At 49.8% G+C, this 18,536-nt stretch overlaps 1 protein-coding gene and 1 non-coding gene across 2 annotated transcripts in view; one reads left to right on the forward strand and one right to left on the reverse strand.

Annotated features, from left to right (window-relative positions):
* Positions 1–18,536, reverse strand: part of RASGRP1 (RAS guanyl releasing protein 1) — an 86,806-nt gene that overhangs the window by 15,354 nt on the left and 52,916 nt on the right. The window contains exons 4-10 of the mRNA XM_036257763.1: positions 11,414–11,476; positions 10,353–10,484; positions 8,133–8,286; positions 5,272–5,445; positions 4,045–4,161; positions 1,421–1,696; positions 7–87 (exon numbers count right to left, since the gene is read on the reverse strand). Of these exons, the coding sequence (XP_036113656.1) occupies positions 7–87; positions 1,421–1,696; positions 4,045–4,161; positions 5,272–5,445; positions 8,133–8,286; positions 10,353–10,484; positions 11,414–11,476 (997 nt within the window). The remainder of the gene's footprint in view (positions 1–6; positions 88–1,420; positions 1,697–4,044; positions 4,162–5,271; positions 5,446–8,132; positions 8,287–10,352; positions 10,485–11,413; positions 11,477–18,536) is intronic.
* Positions 12,793–12,894, forward strand: LOC118621729. The gene has a single exon (XR_004957767.1). It is a non-coding gene; the product is annotated as a U6 spliceosomal RNA (small nuclear RNA).

The following is an 18,536-nucleotide window of genomic DNA, read 5'->3' on the forward strand; positions in this document are numbered from 1 at the left end:
ACTCACCGGGGCTCTGTGGTTCCTTGGCTCCCGGGCGTAGGACAGCTCGTAGATCTCGTCCTCCGTGTAGTAGAGGTCCAGGGACAGCTGCGGAGCAAACAACAGGCTTACTTGCTAGGATGCTGTATTTCTTTCTCGGTTCTTCCTCTCCAGGGGTTTACTCTTCTAGGCTTAGTAGTTTGTTTCTAAAATTCACACTAGGCAAGCATTCTTTTTTGTTAAAATGTCTTTAAATTCTGGAGAAGTCTCAACATGCCCTCATTTAAACCACCATTTCCTCTCCAAGCCTTTCTGTAGAGCTCAGCCCTGTGTGGTCAAATGGTGCGCACCGCACGTGTTCTTCCCAAAGCAGACCTGCTCTGCAAGGACCACGTGCACGGCCTGGTGTGCAAGTCGGGTTCTCGCACCGGAACCCAGCTCAAAGAATGGTATTATTAAACAATACTGACTTAATAAGTTCCATGTATATTAGAACTATAAAATTTTAGAGGAGAGGCCTCACACATCATCTTGTTCTGAAACTACAGTCTGTGGATGGACTCAGGAGGTTCAGAACGCAAAAATATTTTTGCGTGTATGGCTTCTATGCATATGTTTCTGGGAAGAATGTTCACTGCTTTCATCACAGGATTTGTGATCCCCAAAAGTTAAGAGCCTGTCCACCTGTCCACAGATGATGGTGTCTAAAGCCACGACCAAGGTCCTTCGTCTGCATGCAGCCCGGGGCTCTAGCAGAACCATCCTGCAAGGTAGGGGGAGGCCATAATTATCCCAACCCGCAAAAAAGCACATTAAAAATTGTGTAATTTTGGAACTGAAAGAGAGGTCAGAAGTCATGTCACAGACCGAGCCTTCTGGACTCAGAGGAGGAGACGACTCGAGTGACACGCCCGCAGTCGCAGCTGGAGAGCCGCAGGTCTGGGAGTCAGCTGGCCTCCGCCTGCACCGCTGCGAGTGCTCACCTTCCCCCGGCTCGAGCACTGCCCGGGCCGCAATCCAGGTGATGAACCCCTTTTTCTTTTTTTTGGTACTCATTGCCTTGCCATTTTTTTTTTTTTTTAAATAAGAACACACTGTCTCCATCTCTTACTAAGCCTGCACCCTGGTTTGCTCTCAGCTCCTTCCAGAGAGCTGCGGGCTGCTTCTGCAGGGAGAGAGGAGCACTCCCAGGGAGCGGGAAGGGCACACTGCCTCTGAGGACGGCCACCGGGTCCTGCCCCCTGGGTCTGAATCCAGGCTCTGCTGCCTCACAACGCCTGTTCCTCTGGAAAAGTATGTGTACCTTCGTGTCTCCATCCATAAAAAGAGGACAATAGCAATATCTACTCCCTAGTTGGTGTGAGGTTAACTGAGCTAATATTTGGCAAGGTGCAGGTGGTGCCTGGCACGCAGTGCTCAGTGACTCCCGGGCGAGCCTCACCGTCAGCAGGTGCACCAAGTCCTTGTTGGCTTCCAAGGGCGGGGCCACCTCTTGCAGCTGGACCAGTTCGTTGATATGATTGTAAAGGGCCAGCAGCTTGTGGACATTCACCTTCCCATCCTCCAGGTAGTCGGGCATGGCTTCGTACAGGGAGATGAGGTCCTTGAGGTGCACCCCCAGGATGGGGATCTTGAAGTGGGTGCACTCCCCATAGGCTCGCCGGTAGTTGTCATAGTTTCTGCAGGAGGACAGCAGCTCGGTCATCTCACCCAGGACCTACAGAGCAGAGGAGACTGATCACTGCACCTGCCAGGCAGGTCGTAGCGTCTGTAGGTGTGACAAACACCTCGTCTGCTTTCAGTGCTGCCAGGACTGCACCCCACACCTGATTGTCGGGCAGGGGTGATTCACGTAAAAGGTGCAGATCATGACCCCCGAATGAAAACCCCAGCATACGTCCAGTGGCACAGAGTGTATTTACAAACACAGGTGTGCTTGACTTGATTCTACTACACACCTGGAAAATTTTAAATGTCTTATTTATCGTCTTAGAGGGTTTTTTTAAAAAATATTTTTTTCCTTTTATTGATTTTAGAGAGAGAGAAAGTGAGAGGGAGGGAGGGAGGGAGAGAGAGAGAGAGAGAGAGAGAGAGAGAAACATCCATGAGAAAAAACATCGACTGGCCGCCTCCTGCATGCTCCCCACTGGGGCTCAGGCCCACAACCTGGGCATGTGCCCTGACCAGGAACCGAACTGGCCACCTCTTGATGCGTGGGTCGACGCTCAACCACTGAGCCACACCAACCAGACTTATTGTTTTTACACTAAAGTTTTTCTTTTCAAAATAAATAAGCACCTGATATAAAAATCAAAAAGGCACAAGAGTACACCGTGACTAATGTGTCCCTGACCTTTGTCCCCAAGCCATGCAGTTCCCTAGTGTCTTCTGAATCCTAGGACACCACATTTTCGAACACGTGGACTGTGACATTACAATGCCCACGGCCTGCTGCGGGGGAGCACGCAGAGCCTCAGTCTGGTGCTGCGCTCCGCGGGCCTTCTCTCCGCGGCCCTCTCAGTGCACCTATGTCTAGGAGGCAGGAGCCATCCATTCACTGACTGAAACCCTGAGCTGGAAGATTCCCAGCAAAGGACACGCAGAGGGTGAGGCAGAGGCCACTCCCGCCTCGGCCCTGGAAGGGGCGGGGCTGCCCCAGCACAGACGGAGCGGCGGGTCTGCTGTTCTCTCAAACCCTGGCTCAGGTCAGAGGGCCGGTCCCAGGGCCCCATTCCCCACGCGTGGCGACCAGCTTTCTCAGAAGCAAAGACGGAAGTCATGACTGTCTGCCAATCATGTTACAACACAAAATTACCATTTTAAATACTGTGTCGGACATTTTTTAAATAAAGTCACGGACTGAGAAGTACCCCTTCTCCCCAGTGAAGAGCCTGAGGTGGTGGAGGTCGCCTCCCTCAGTCGCTGTGGGGGCGACAGGCTCTAGCACAGTGCCGGGGGGAGTGGGGAAGGGGCTCCCACAAGAGGCTAGCCGCAGGAAATAATACAATTTTGTTCTCCTTAGAAGGAGAAATAAACTATCCGGGGACACTTGCTTTAACACAACTCAACGAGTTCACTCTGCAGACCACCCAGAGGGGCCCCCACAGACGGAAGCACTGGCGGGAACCCGCTGGAGGAGCTGGCTCCTTCTGATGAGGGAGGAGATGGCCCAAAGGCACCTTCGTCTCCAGACTACTTTCCTGTGTCACCTCTGAGACACGGGAGTTCTTCCGGCTGCTCCTGGTCACAGCAGAACCGTTAGGGAATTATAAGGTGACCAGACCCCTGTGTGTGTGTGTGTGGGGGGGGCATCCTCAGAGCCAAGCCTTGCAAGAGCAGGGATGGTTAAGTAGAGACTCCCCAAAGGACGCCTGGGGAAAACGAGGCACAGACGGCTCCCTGAGGCTGCCAGCCTGGCGGGTCGGAGTTGAGAGGAGGGAGGGAGGGTCAGCCCGCAGTGAGGTGGACATGCTCCACGCCACAGAGCTGCACTGCCCTCCAGTGTGTCACAGTGGCCTGTACAGCTGTGTGATAAAGGACGGAAGCCGATTTTGTGAAATCCAAGAATGTAGGAAAATGCACGGGACATTTCACAAAAATGTTCCTCAATGACACACTTACAAAATGGCACCCAAAAGCTCATTTCCAATTATCGGGGAAATTCAGCTATCCAGAATGCCATTCTCCGGGGGATCTGGAGAGCAGGGGGTTCAACGTGTCCCCATGTAAGGACACCTGACATGCACAGCCACCCACTGTTCCTTTGGGTGAGACATTCTGGAGCAAGGGAGTCAGCATTCAGGACGGTGAGGGGCTCAGTGGACAGGAGCACGGGAAGGAGGCGCACCTGACCTCACCTGACCGCGGGACATGTGCAGTGACACAGGCAGGACCGAATCACAGTCACGCTCGGATCTGTGACGTCCCCACCCTGCAGGTTTTCTTGGGGTTTGCCTCCTTGGTATTGTGCCTGGTTGACGGGATGGCGTGGTCCCCGGGTGACCCCCTGCGAGGAGGAGACACGGTCCTCGGAACACGCGGAGCTTCGGGAGAGCCAGCACTGACCTTGTTGATTTCGTGTGGGACATGTGAGCTGGTCTCCTTGAGCCTGGAGATGGAGCTGTGACACAGGCCGCCTATCACAGCCATCAGAGTGTTGAAGTTCTGTAGCTGGTGGAGCTTCTGTGACACAAAACATGAGAACAGTCACTGGACATGAAAAGTACAAGCAGCTTAGAGGCGTCCTCTGGGCCCTGCGACCCTTCTCTCACGCTGGCCACGCACTAGCGATCAGGCGCTGCAATTCCCTGTGCCTTTCCCCCGCCCAGGCTTAGTCCCAGACCAGGGGACCCCCAGCCTGGCAGGGCGCCGTCTCCTCTGTGCCGCCGGCCCTTGGACCACCCTCTAGATCAGTGGTTTCTAAGAATCACCCAAAGCACTTGTTTAACACGAAGGTTTCTGGACCCAAGCCCGGATATTCTGAAATCCCGGATCTAGGGTTGAGCTCAGGGATCTGTGCTTTCAATACACCTTTAGTGAATATCAGAGCAGATGGTCCATGTACCGAACTCTGAGAAACCCTGGTCTAGACCACCTAGAACTGGAAGCATGTGTCCTTAAGCATTGAGCAGGGGGTTCAATGTGATTCCTGCAAAGATACTTCAATTTTATGTATCTTTCACTCCGAATTGGCCAGGCTGTTTTATTTCGGAGGGGCAAGGGCTGTCGTATTCTCTCGTGTAATGCAAAGCCTGCACAGGTCAGCAACGGGCAGAGCAGCTGGAAGCTCGGGGCATTCCAAATATGTGTTCCCAGCACTGTGGTTTCAGTCAACATCGTCTCATTATAATGCTGGTGAGATGCCACGGGGACCTGACTCTCGTTTCTGTCAGTCAGCCTCTAAAACTGGCTTCACTGTACGTCACAGAACTATGCCGCGTGGGCTTAGGGTACCGTCTCCTCGTCAAATGCTTGCATGCTGTCCCTCAAACACTCAGCTCAGGCACTGAGCACAGCAGGGGCTCCAAGACCAACTCCAGCCCCAGGGAAATGCGGACTGGCCCCTTCCTTCGTCATGGGGGCCGGATCTGAGAAAACGACCTCGTCTGGTAAGCACCGTCTAAGAAATGTTAAAGATCTGAACCGATCTAAAGCTGCCCGACCGAGATGGCCCGTCCCAGGGTGCCCTCGTGTGGGAGAGAGAAGCCACCGGATCTGTATCTTCGGGCAGTTCTGGGCACGACGACCTGCCGTGGCTGCAGGAAGACGGCACGGTCCACCTCCGCCACCCACCTGGGCCACCTGGATGAACTTGCTGAAGACCTCAGCGCGGAGCTGCGGGGTGGGGCGGCTCAGCACCATCAGCTGCACCCACTGGGAGACGCCGTTGCACAGGGCGATGGACCGCTCCATGGTGGGGTTCTCCTTCACGCAGCTGTTCACCAGGTAGTTCTGGTAGTCAGAGAACTGGGGGGGAAGGGGGGGGAAGCCCATCAGGACCGCTGCTCGGCTCCTCCGTTCAGCGGTGGCTCGAACGGCCGTGGGACAGGGCTCCCGGCCCCCTGTCCTGTGTCCGCTCCTTGGCTGACAAAAACGGCGGGAAGGAAATCTTCCTTCTACCTCAGCATGGTCTATGCCAAGTCCTTAGGCGTAAGTGGACGTGTGTGAGTTAACTCAAATACTGTATTTGGGTAGAGAGCGGCACTTCTAAGGAGTACAGCTTCAAAGGAAGAGCTCAGTGCCGCTCCACTGCTGCTGGCGGGAAAGGGACCTCAGCACAGACTCTCCTCCCTGCCCCAACTCCCATGCTGCCGCCCCCCCCCCCTCTTTCCCGCCTTCAGCCTGGGATGATAATGAGGGGGCGCTGATCACCCTCCTGCTAAGACGAACCTGCTCCAGTGTACTCTGGACTTGAACAGAGGCCAGGTGAGCTGGGCCCGCGAACCCTGCTGAGCTCATTCTGTGACCCTAGTTTCCCGAGCAGACGACAGCCCTGACGGTGACAGAAACAGCAGGGAAGCTGGAGATGTCCCGGGAGGTCCCGCAGACAGCAGGAGGGAGGAGTGTGCCCGCCTGGGCTCCTGTGGGGCTTCCAGCCCTGCTCTCTGAGCACCCCACTCTCTGAGCTCCCTGCTCTCTGAGCGCCCCGCTCGGGGCCAGGCGTGACTGGCACAGGCCAGCAGCGTGGACGTGGGAGCGATGGGACTTTGGAGGGAAAGACACACGAGCCGCTGACCGGCGTGCCGCGGGCTTGTCCACCCCTGTCCCCACGTCCCCGCCCGCAGGGCCCCTGCTGGCCCGCATCAGTGCGCGTGAGTGAAAGGCAAGCTCTGCTCTGCCAGGCCACCGGTGCTGGGGGACGAGTGGGGTACTTCAGGCTTCAGACTGGAGTCCCTCCTGACAGTAATACACCGAAGAGAAGGACTCACAGCCCAAATAAAACAAATGCAAATCGACGGAGCCCTACGCCACTGTGCTGCTCACTCACGGGGAGAAAACTGGGAGGACCACAGCTGCTCCTCGGGCGAGACACACGGCAAAAATCCTACTGGTTCTAACAGAAAACTCCCGTGACTCATTCCCGTGAATTCGTTTATATACCCCCCCACACTATAAATATAACGTTGAATTCACCTGTTTTTTAAAAAGATTTATCTCAGTAATCTCGCCACCTCCTCCTCAAAGTAGTGTAATGCACAGAAAATACCAAGTGCCATCAATTCACAGAAGGGAGAAACTTCCCTCATCCCACACTGGAGGGAAAATGTTTGGGGAAACCGGTTAGAACTGTGTAGGAAAACACACAGAGGCTCCAAGCAGGTGTCTTCTGTGAGGGGACTGTGCCGTTCACGAGCCATGGAGCTCCTTCTGCAGACAGGACGCCGCCCCAGGGCGGGGAGCAGAGCTCAGAGTCCTTGCTGGACGCGGTCGCCCGGCCTCTGCCGACCTGAGCACTGGCGTCAGGCAGACACCGCAGGCTGACGAACAGCCCTGCCAGTTGGGCCCCTGCCCAGCGCAGATCCTCACTGTAATAAAGGCTCCTTTCAACGTCCCTCCCCGTGACAGGGGGAGGCCCCGCCAAGTGCAAACTCCCCAGGTGGAGCCTCCCAGCCGGGACCTGTGGCTCTGTCTGAGGGGTGCCAGAGGGGACTAGGGCTGATTAATGCTTGGGCACATTTCCCAATGGGAGCTGGGGTGTTCCTGGCTGGCTGGGCAAACAGCTGTGTAAAAACAGGTGTTCACATTATGGGAGGAAAGATGAAAAAACCTCTATTACCTGGTTTGCGGGGTTCCTTTCCAACAGAACCAGGCTCAGTACGTCGGTGCTGAGTGACCGAGACAGGCCTGTCATTCTCGCCCCGGTTCTTAATCTAATAAGCTGTGTGACCTTGCCAAGCCCCTCTCTGGGCCTCCATTCCCTCATCCAGGGAACACAGGGCGTTCCACGAAATGCACCCAGCCACCAGGCAGTCTATTTTTAGAGCAAAGCGGAAGACCCTTTTCAGTGGGGGTGGGGGTGGGGCGAGTAAAGGTGCCATCTCCCAGGACAGCACATTGGCTAGGGAGGGTCTGCTGGCATCTGCGTGGAGCCAGGGTTCTTTGGCATCACCCATGGAGCTTCAAGGAGCCAGTTCGGGTCAGCACAGTTCATCTCCAGAATCATCGGCAACGCTGGGCCATGTCAGCACCACTTCAAGGATTAGGTACCTTCTGGGCTGGATCGGTAACATTTCTACTGGCATGTCCCAGAGCCATTCAAAACCCATCCCAGGATGAACTCAAAGCCTTAGAGGATGTATCTCCATTTTTTTTTTTGAAGGAAAATAAATTAAAAAAACAAAAATTCTGGCAACCTAATGACCAATGGGAGTAAAAACTGTGTGTGTGTGTGTGTGTGTGTGTGTGTACACGCCCACGTACGCATGTGTGTCCACTGTGTTGTCACTGGAGTGTGGGTGGGGCAGGTGTGGGGAACGGAGGGGAAGACGGCAACAGGAATTCCAAGTGTGCCGATTCGCAGGCTGGAGCCGTCCGCCGGGAAGGCCCCCGCACTGAGGGGCCTCTGGGCTCCGGAGGGGGACAGGCCGCGGACTTTCTCTGCTATGCCCGGAAATACCCCAGGGAAGCTTTCCTCCCGCCCCTTGGGTACGTACGGATATCCTCCGGAAGGACTTGAACTCAAGGTAGGTGAGGTGCTCCGACAGCTCCTCCGGTTCCAGGTGGTCGAAGAGCAGGGACACTTTCCGCTTCTTGCTGGTGTTCGATTTTATCCTCTGAGTCAGTTTCCTCGACCAGTCACGCGCATTGCTTTTGTGGGTAACCGTGCAAAAAGAGAGGAGATGGGGGGGAAAGGGATAAACCAAAATTGCTTCTGAATGCAAGTCCATTAACGTTTCGCACAATAATATACAAAGAACAATTAGCCAACTTCCTTGGCTAAAACGAAGCATTAACAGTTTTCCCAAATCACTATTTTCTTTTTTTATCCTCACCTGAGGACATTTTTCCACTTTTGTTCAGATAGAGTGGGAGGGAGAGCAAGGACGTGTGAGAGAGAGAAACATCGACGTGAAAGGGACACATCGAGTGGCTGCCTCTCACACAACCCCAACCGAGGTACATGCCCTGAGCGGGAACCGAACCCAGGACTCTCTGGACCGCAGGCCGACACTCTAATCGCTGAGCCAAACCAGCCAGGGCCCCAATCAATATTTTCTATGGCAGCAACTAGGAAGCCTTGCTGGTTTCCTACGAACCTTTTGAACGGGAACTGGGGGAAAGGCATTTACTTTAAGGCCTCGGAAGGACAGGGTCTCGGGCATTGGCCAGTTTCCTGGTCATCGGCCCCGGCTCCTCCCTCTGCCCCGGCACAGCTGCTTTCTCCACGCCTACTGTGTGTCCCTCCATTCTCATACGGGGGTCAGGGACGCCAGCCGGTTGGAAATCTCAAGGAAGGAGGGTGGTTTTCCCTCTGCTTCTGGAAGCAGCACAGAGCACAGAGAACCACAGAGAGGAGATGTCATGCTGCAGGGAGTCATGGGCAGGAACGCGTGGTCACTCTGAGCAGACTGGTGGCATTTCCTCCATGTCCCCAGCTGGTGCAGCGGTGTCTCCAAGGTAGCCTTGCCGACCCTAAGCACCACCCCCACACACGCACACCATTTTCTTGTAACCAACCACGGGCTTCTGATTTCGGTTCAGTTTCCTACACTACGGAAGCACAGGGAGAGATCCGTTTTGAGAGGTAGCAGGCTGCAGATCTGTGTTTCCCAAACCGGTATTCCTGAGAACCCCATCTCTTTCCAGAGTCCTGCGACGTTTAGGAAATGCTACAAATCCCGTAGCCCCTCTTGTCCAATGAGCACAGTAGAGACTGAGATGCACACTTTGCAAGTCCAGTTCACTAGTTCTCAAATATATCTGGTCAAGCAATACCCACGGACTAATCCCTAGAGAACAGACTGTGGGAAACATGGACACAGGAAAGTCGCCTACGGGGAGATTTGGGCTTGAGAGCTGCCCTGGGGCCTAGGCTCCGCATCTTTAAAATGAGGAGGTTGTTACTCGAAAATCTTTTATCTTCAGCCTGTATTATTCTACTTAGAGAGGCACAGAGAATCCAAACTGATAGACTGATTTAATGGGGACTGTGACAGGTGATTTTTAATCCCTGCTACACGGCTATGACCCAGGGCACCGAGTTTCTGCTGCGCCACTAACTTGGCAAGCTGCGTGAGCCGGGCTGCGTCTGCTTCCAGGATGCGGCAGAAACGAGCTCTAGGGTGTGTTTCAGTTCCAGGAGTCTACACCGAGGGACCCACACTATGCCAAACGGAAGGGGCCACACTGTGGAAATCTTAGCAGACAATGTGTGTGCCCTCCTCTCCCAAATTAGGAAAGGACTCATCTGCCCCGAGTGGGCCAACCTTATAAATGACACAGCCAAGGAATACTGTGGAATGCTCCTGAGACGCCTTCCAACGCCTGAAGTCTAAGCATCTGTCACAGACACCATGTGTCGCACGCGGGCCTGCAGGCTCTCGCTGCCGAGAAGGCGGGAGTGTAGCCACCGCGCTTGCGGTTCCTCACGACCTGGACACGTTTCAGTCAACAGCTTGCTGCCTGATTGGGTCTTCCATTCCTTCTGCTCGTGACCAGGACCCCCAGGGCTTTATCACCGGGGGCTTCCCTGCCTGCCTGTCCACGCCAAGCTTTGCACTGTGGTGAGGTGACCTGAACCTGCCTATCCGAGGGGCTTCTCCCAGAGGTGACAGAGCAGCCACTGCCGGAGCCAGGGCTCCCGGGAGCAGAGGGTCCCCCCGGTGCAGAGGGGTCCTCAGAGCGGAGGGGCCCCATGGAACCCCCACACTCACATTTGCGTCGTGTCGATCAGGCGGCAGTGCGACTCCTCACCGCTGGCTCTCACCAGCTCCTGGAACTCCTCCATAGTGTTTGTCAAGCTGGCGTCCACTTTAAACATGACCCAGAATTCGGTTATCCAGTACCTGCATGGTGGGGGTTAAAACACAATGCAAAACCGAAGGCCAGGACTCACTTTGGTGGGTTCTTCCCACAAACAGGACTGAGTGAAAGACAGAGGTGGTGTTGCCCTCCTCTATTCCTGGGAATATGGAATATATATTCTATATAAGCATGTAAGAAGCCAGGGTGGAGGGGGGGGAGGGGAAGAAAACCATCTGTCTCAACCCCTCTACCCCCCGCACCTTAAATGCTATGATAAGATGAGGTGCATCATAACCAAAGGAGCCAATGGAGAGATTCAGGCCCAGTCGTGTGCATCAGAGAGAACTGTAAATAAGACAACTAAAACAAACCAAATGTCCCAAAATGGGGCAACGTATCTGTAACTTACACTTTGTCATATCTTAGACTATTATATGGCCACTGAAAATAATATTTACAGTTTTTAATGACGAGAAGTTTTCGATGATACTCAACTTAAGCGGAAACTACAGGACATAAACTTTGTGTGTGTTTTGATCTCAACTATGTTTAAAAAATCTGCTTGGAAAAATAACAAAGGAAATATACTAAAATAGGCAGTTGCAGATGAGTGATTATTCCTTTAGTTATATTCTTTTCTGTATTTTCAAAATGCACTAATGTGAGCTATATTACTTTTATAATTTGGACTAAAAACAAGATAACCTCCCTCCCCCCCGTCATCTGATACCAAAAATGCTGTGAGACGGAGGGAAAATGTGGTGTAAAATGTTGGTGTAAACTGTCACGCTCAGGCACGCCAGGAAAGGTGGGCTGCTCCGCTTCCTGCCCTTTCCAGTGTGCCCAGAGCTGAGCTGCAGAAAGATGGCCAGGCAGGCAGAGGCAGGCGGACGAGGAAGAACCAGAGTCACCTGGCTCAGTCTTTCATGTCACCCCACTCCCCAGTCTCCGAGGCTCGCAGAAACGTTACCTTACAAAATAGCAGATCCTCAGGCACAGCCCTGGGGACTTCTTGGACAAGGCATCCTTATACGTGGGCTGTGGTTAAGGGAAATGGAGCCTGTTACAGAAACCAAACCACTTCTCATCCGTGGAAGTGCTTGCTAAAACTGACCCCTCCCGAAATAAATTTTTTTTTTGAATGAATATGTTTTCTTCTCTCTCCGGACATAGATAAAAACCAAGTTGGTGTGTGCAGCTGTAGGGTTATCAGCACTAGAGTAGCGGTTCTCAACCTGTGGGTCACGACCCCTTCGGGAGTCGAATGACCCTTTCACAGGGGTCGCCTAAGACATAACAGTAGCAAAATTACAGTTATGAAGTAGCAGCGAAAATAACTTTATGGGGGTCACAACACAAGGAACTGTATTAAAGGGTCGCGGCATTAGGAAGGTGGAGAACCGCTGACCTAGAGGGTGCTGTGGGACCTTCATCTAGCTGGTGCCGAGTTGGCTACGGAAGGAGGCACAGCGTCTCCTCCGGGATGCAGAGCTGGGACATCGGCAGGCGGGAAGCCCGGCACAGGGGACCTGGAAGAAGTGAAGGGGGGCAAATGACCTGTCCACGCCCAGGAGACCGGAGTCCAACAGAGACAAGTTAAAAAGAGCAGCCTTCTTGTCTTCTGACAGTAACTGATGAAGAATTTGCGCAGTGCAGAGAGGAGGGGGAAGGAATAAATATTCAGATATATTGTCATGCCAATAACATGAAAATGGTAACATACACCTAGAGGATGTCAGTAGGTCGACCTTGTAAATTGTGATGGCGAGTCAGACAAACCCAAGTGAATAATCCCAAATACAATCAGAGACACGTTAAGGATCCATATCATTGGACTATTCCAGGAGAATAGTGTCATCCTAAGACTGTGAAAGAACATCGAGATTCTGTCTAGCTCACAAGGTGAAGACAGTGACCGTCGGCCTGTTTCATCTCAGGCACACACACACTCATCGCTAAAATTCGGTGGCACACCAAAAATAGGCTTTTTGCCGATCTGACAAACAAAAAAGGTATAATTTTTATTCATTCATACCCAATGGCTGTTTTTGTGTTGGCTGCTGTCATTTTTTTTATGACAATCTAAGGAAAAAGAGGTCAGTGCCCCTAAATAGTCAGGCGTGGCATGTTTTAAACATTCTTGTGGCACATGGCTTGAAAGCTGCTGTTCCAGAGCTATATGAAAAGAATATTCACTTAAGAGTGAAAGAAATGCAAAATCCAGTCCAGTGACAAACCTGGGGGGGTGGCTACCATCTTCCATACACAGAATGAGCCACCAGGCCATGTGGGCTGAATGGCTGCAAGACTCTGCCCCTTTCTCTTCTTAAACATGTACACATAGTACATGCACTTCAGCAGGACATACACTAAAATAAGAAAGATACAGAGAAGATTTGCATGGCCCCTTGCAAGAAGGACGTGCACATTTGTGAAGCATTCCATATTTTTTTAGCCACACTGATTAGACATGAAGATAACGTAAAAGGTTTCCAAATTGGAAAGGAGGAAGTAAAACTCATTATTTGCAGATGACATGATATTGTACATAGAAAACCATAAAGACTCCATAAAAAATCTACTAGATTTAATAAATGAATTTGGCAAAGTAGCAGGATACAAAATTAACATCTAGAAATCGATGACATTCGTATGTACCAATAATGAACACTCAGAAAGAGAAATTAAAGAAACAATGCCATTTACCATTGCAACAACAACAACAAAAATAAGATACCTAGGAATAAACTCAACCAAGGAGGTAAAAGACTTGTTCTCAGAAAACTACAGGACATTGAAAAAAGAAATAGAGGAAGATATAAAAAAGTGGATGCATACACCATGTTCATGGATTAGAAGAATCACCATCATTAAAATTTCCATACTACCCAAAGCAATCTACAGATTCAATGCAATCCCCATTAAAGTAGCAATGACATATTTCACAGATCTAGAACAAACACTCCAAAAGTTTATATGGAACCAAAAAAGACCCTGAATAACCATAGCAATCTTGAAAAATAACAACGTGGGAGGGATCACAATATCAGATATCAGGTTATACTACAAAGCCACTGTAATCAAAACAGCCTGGTACTGGCACAAAAACAGGCACATAGATCAATAGAACAGAACAGAGAACCCAGAAATTGACTCAAGACATTATGCACAATTAATTTAAAAAAAGGAGGCAAGAGCATACAATGGAGAAAAGACAGTCTCTTCAATAAATGGTGTTGGGAAAATTGGACAGGTACATGCAAAAAAAAAAAAAAAAAAAAAAAAAAATAAACTAGACCATCAACTCATATCATACACAAGAATAAACTCAAAATGGACAAAAGAATTAAATGTAACTCATGAAACCATAAAAATCCTAGAAGAAAATGTAGGCAGAAAAATCTCAGACATCATACGTAGTGGAATTTTCACTGATACATCCCTTAGGACAAGAGAAACAAAGGAAAAATCTTAATAAACGGTACTACATCAAACTAAAAGCTTCTGCATGGCAAAAGAAACCAGCATCAAAATGAAAAAGGAACCCCTCTCTGGGAGAACATATTTGCCAGTGATACATTGGATAAGGGGTTAATATTCAAAATATATAGAGTACCCATACAACTCAACAAAAGGGAGACAAACAATCCAATTAAAAAAAGATCTCTTATCCTTTGAGATGGCATGAAAGAACCTGGAGATTATTATGCTAAATGAAACAAGCCAAGCAGAGAAAGCAAATATCACATGATCTCACTTATTTGTGGAATATTATGAACTAAACAAACTGATGAACTAAATTGACCCAGAGACATAGAGGTGGGGTACAGACTAACAAGCCTCAGAGGACAGGGGGTTGGGGGGAAAGAGATAAACCACAGAACTTATATGCATGTCTCCATGACCAATGGACATAGACAACAAAGCTGGGGATGGGGAGGAGGGTGTTAAGGGGAGAAAAAGGAGAAACATCTGTAACAAAAACAAATTAATAAAAATAAATAAATAAAAAAGAAGAGAATGGGGAAAAAAAAATAGGCAGAGGATCTGAATAGACACTTCTCTAAACAGGACATAAAATGGCCAGGAGACATATGAAAAAATGTTCAACATCACTAATCATCAGAGAGATGCAAATTAAGATGACTATAAGGTATCACCTCACACCTGCCAGAATGGCTGCCATCAACAAATCCTCAAACAACAAGTGCTGGTGAGGATGTGGAGAAAAGAGGACTCTAGTACACTGCTGGTGGGAATGCAGACTGGTGCAGCCACTATGGAAAACAATATGGTGTTACCTCAAAAAATTAAAAATTGAACTGCCATTTTCCACTTCTGGGAATATACCCTAAGAAGCCTGAAACACCAATCAGAAAAAATATATGTACCCCTATGTTCATAGCAGCACTATTTACAATTGCTAAGATTTGGAAACAGCCCAAGTGTCCATCAATAGATGAGTGGATAAAAAAGTCGTGGTACAGCCCTGGCCTTTTGGCTCAGCGTTTGGAGCATCGGCATGCGGACCAGAGAGTCCTGGATTTGGTTGCCGCTAGGGACATGTACCAAAATAAATAAATAAATAAAGAAGCTGTGGTACATATAGGCAATGGAATACTATGCAGCTATAAGAAAGAGAAATCTCTTATCCTTTGAGATGACATGGAAGGACCTGGAGAGTATTATGCTGAGCGAAAAATGAGCCAGTCAGAGAAAGATAAGTACCACATGATGTCACTTATTTATGAAATATCATGAACAAAAACAAGCTGTTGATCAAAATAGATCCAGAGACATGGAAGCAGGGATCAGACTGACAAACCTCAGAGGGAAGGGGGTGGGGAGTCGGGAAGACATAAACCATATATGCACAACCAATGGACACAAAGAATAGTTTGGGGAAAGCAGGAAGTAGGTAGAAGAGGGGAGTAGGGGAGGGTCAATGGGGGAACATCTGTAATACTTTCAACAATAGAGATAAAAAGGATAAATGAAATTAAAAGGGTCATAATAAGTGCAGTACAGGTCTCAATGAACTGCAGAGGGCTCCTGAGAAGGATCTAGGGAGAGGCCGGCAGAGGTCTCTAGTAACTGGGACAGAGAGGTCTTCCTTGGGGGTGTGCGCATTGTGACCCCTGGGAAATTCAGAGTTAGATATAGCAAAGTTTAAGACCGTCCAAATCATATCACTGATGTTTCTATTAGAAAGGCACCTGCATTTTGCAATTTTATATGCCTGTAAAGTTTAAGAGTGTATTAGAATCACAGCTTTGAAATTTCAATTTGGAATATGTAATTAAGTACTTTAGATTTGTGGTTTTAAAGTGAAATCTTAAGTTTATGCATCACTTTGAAACATCTAAGATAATGTTAGCTTTACTGTTCATAATTTCAATCTACCAGAGTTATAAAAACTATTTTGAATTCAGGAAGGCCTCTGAAGTATTTAAAAATAATCTAAGATGTAAAATTCATAATTGTTTAAAACCACTGGGAATGTTTAATTTGCATTGTCCAAATTCACCAACATTTTCAAGGCCCCTTGAAAGTACTGGTGGAACAGGTGCGGCTTACAGGAAGAGAAAGATTTGCAAGCCACACTCGAACCCCTACAGAATAACTACGGTTATAAAATTGGTACTTTCGATAAAATGACTTTAATTTTAAAAACCTATTTTAATGGATTTACTGCTTATAAAACCTGTGCTCCAGGGCACCAAAACAAAACCACAAAGCCACACCCACACCAACAAATGTGATCACAATAAAAATAAACCCAGGCAACTGGCAAACTTCATAGAGTAACAGGCTTGATACCTGCCTCTCCTTGGGCATGAGGGTGGGGGTGCAAAGAAGATGGGGGTGCAAAGGAGATGGGGGTGCAAAGAAGATGGCTTTACATGTCTCTGTGCTACATTGCTGAGAAAACGCAGCCCCTAGATGCAGAGACCCAAGCATAAGGCACATTTTAGATAAACGTGTCTTAGATTCTGTATTTTTTATTATTCGACTAATAGAAGTTTTTATTCTTCCTTTTTACTGAGAAAGGCACCCAAACCAATCTCTTTTTAAAACTACTAAATGAACATATAAATCAACACGGTGCCCTTTCCGCGGGGTTCACCTTCCTCGGGGTGGCTCCTATCCCTCCCGGCCCTCCCGAGCGCCGCAGGCAGGGAAGGAGTCTGTGAGGGGGAGTGTCCAAATACATCCGTCAGTCTGCGTTCAGGGGCCGAGCCTCCGTGGGCAGAATGTGAGGCAGAAGGGCAGAGCCTCCCAAGGTCCCCAGCGCCCCAGTACAGAGCAGGGGCACCCGGAGTGAGGCCGGGAGAGGACGCCGGGGTCCCAACACAGGCCAGCGCCAGGCTCGGGTCTGCCCCCCAGGTAGCCGGCCCTGGGCCGCAGCGCAGGCTCCACACCTTTCGCTCCACACCATTCCCTCGCTGGCCGGGGAAGTACCAGGGCCCTTTGACTGCACTTTTCAGGCATCTGAACTATTCAAAGCATGTTCTAAAATCTCTCTCTTTTTTAAAAACAATGGAAAAACAAGAAACCATCGGAGCTTATTTAACAATTGTATTACTTCCAAATCAGAACAGGGAAACTAAGCACGAAGGAAAAATCATCTTGCCTTCGATGTATAACCTGGGTTCTGATGATGGGAAGTCTTTCCCCATATTCCTTTCTTAGAACCTCTTTCCACCGCCCAGACTTGGGCAGAGTTCAGATTTCTCACCTGAAGGTCCTGACAGCTACAGAGAACGTGTCTTGATGATTTGCACCCACAAAAATGCAACCTTCATTGAGTCCTGCCATGAGATGGCCACTAAGCTACATTCTAGAGGAACAAAGCCAAACAAGCTTTGGCTCCTGCCCTTGGGGGACACAGTCTGGTGGGGGAGACAGCTCGTAAATGGGCAAGTTACAGTATGGTGTGTGTATATGTGTTACACTATATGCCTTTGTTTGTTTTTTTGTTTTTTTTTATCCTCACCCGAGGACACTTTTTCATTCTTTGTTCAGATAGAGCAGGAGGGAGAGAGAGAGAGAGAAACATCGATGTGAAAGAGACACATCGAGTGGCCGCCACCCGCACGACCAACAAGGGCCGGGGACAAACTGCAACCGAGGTACATGCCCTTAGCGGGAACCAAACCCGGGTCTCTCCAGACTGCAGGCCGACACTTTAACCGCAGAGCCAAACCGGCCAGGGCTGTGCCTTTGTTTTTAAAGTAACTTGTAATTTAATTAATTTTTCAACACCTTGCAGGATTCTATGTTACTAATGACATTCAAACTACAGCAACTAGACACATAGGTTTCATGGTTTCCTTAGAGCAGTCATCTATAAATACCAGAGTATACAGGTGTCACGTTCCAACCCTTCCAGACTAGCTTAGGCAGACAGACTCATTTAGCTAAAGAAAAACCAAAGAAAAACTCTCCACACCTCTGCCATCACCGATGAAGAGCTTCCCAAGGCAGACTACATCCAGGCCAGAGTCAGGCGAGATACACCGAACGCTTGAGCAATACATGAGGAAGTCGCAGGCATTAAACAGATTTCCAAATCGATAACACTGTTTTAAAACACACGGTGTATTTGTAAAGGTGGGGGTGTGGACAAGTCAGGAACGATTTCACGGGGGTCTGGGAAGGGTTTGTTCAGCTTGGAGGGAGGAAAAGGCCCAAGCATGGGGAGAGGACACGGGAGTCTGGGGCGCTGCGGGGTCTGTGTGGGAGGAAAGGGGTTCTGATGGAGCCGGAGACGCCCCGGGCTCACACCCTGGAGGGCCATTTCCTGGAACTCAGGAGTTGGACGTTACCCCTCGAGTGGGCAGAGGCTCTGAAGCAATGGTTGTCGGATTTCCTAGGAAAGTAAAGGCAGAGGTGGGCAACGAGAAGGAGGGAGGCACATAGATGGGAAGAACATGGGTGGAGGCCAGCAGGGAGCCCGCGGCCCGGACCGGGGCAGGGCCATGGGAATGGAGAGAAGAGACAGGTGAGAGTCATTTCTGAAGCCGAACCCTGGGATCGGGTGACGGAGGAGTCTGTAGGAGGGGAAGGACAAGAGAGCCTCTGAGGTTCTG

Source organism: Molossus molossus, unplaced genomic scaffold, assembly GCF_014108415.1.
Source record: "Molossus molossus isolate mMolMol1 unplaced genomic scaffold, mMolMol1.p scaffold_m16_p_1, whole genome shotgun sequence".
NCBI lineage: Eukaryota > Metazoa > Chordata > Mammalia > Chiroptera > Molossidae > Molossus > Molossus molossus.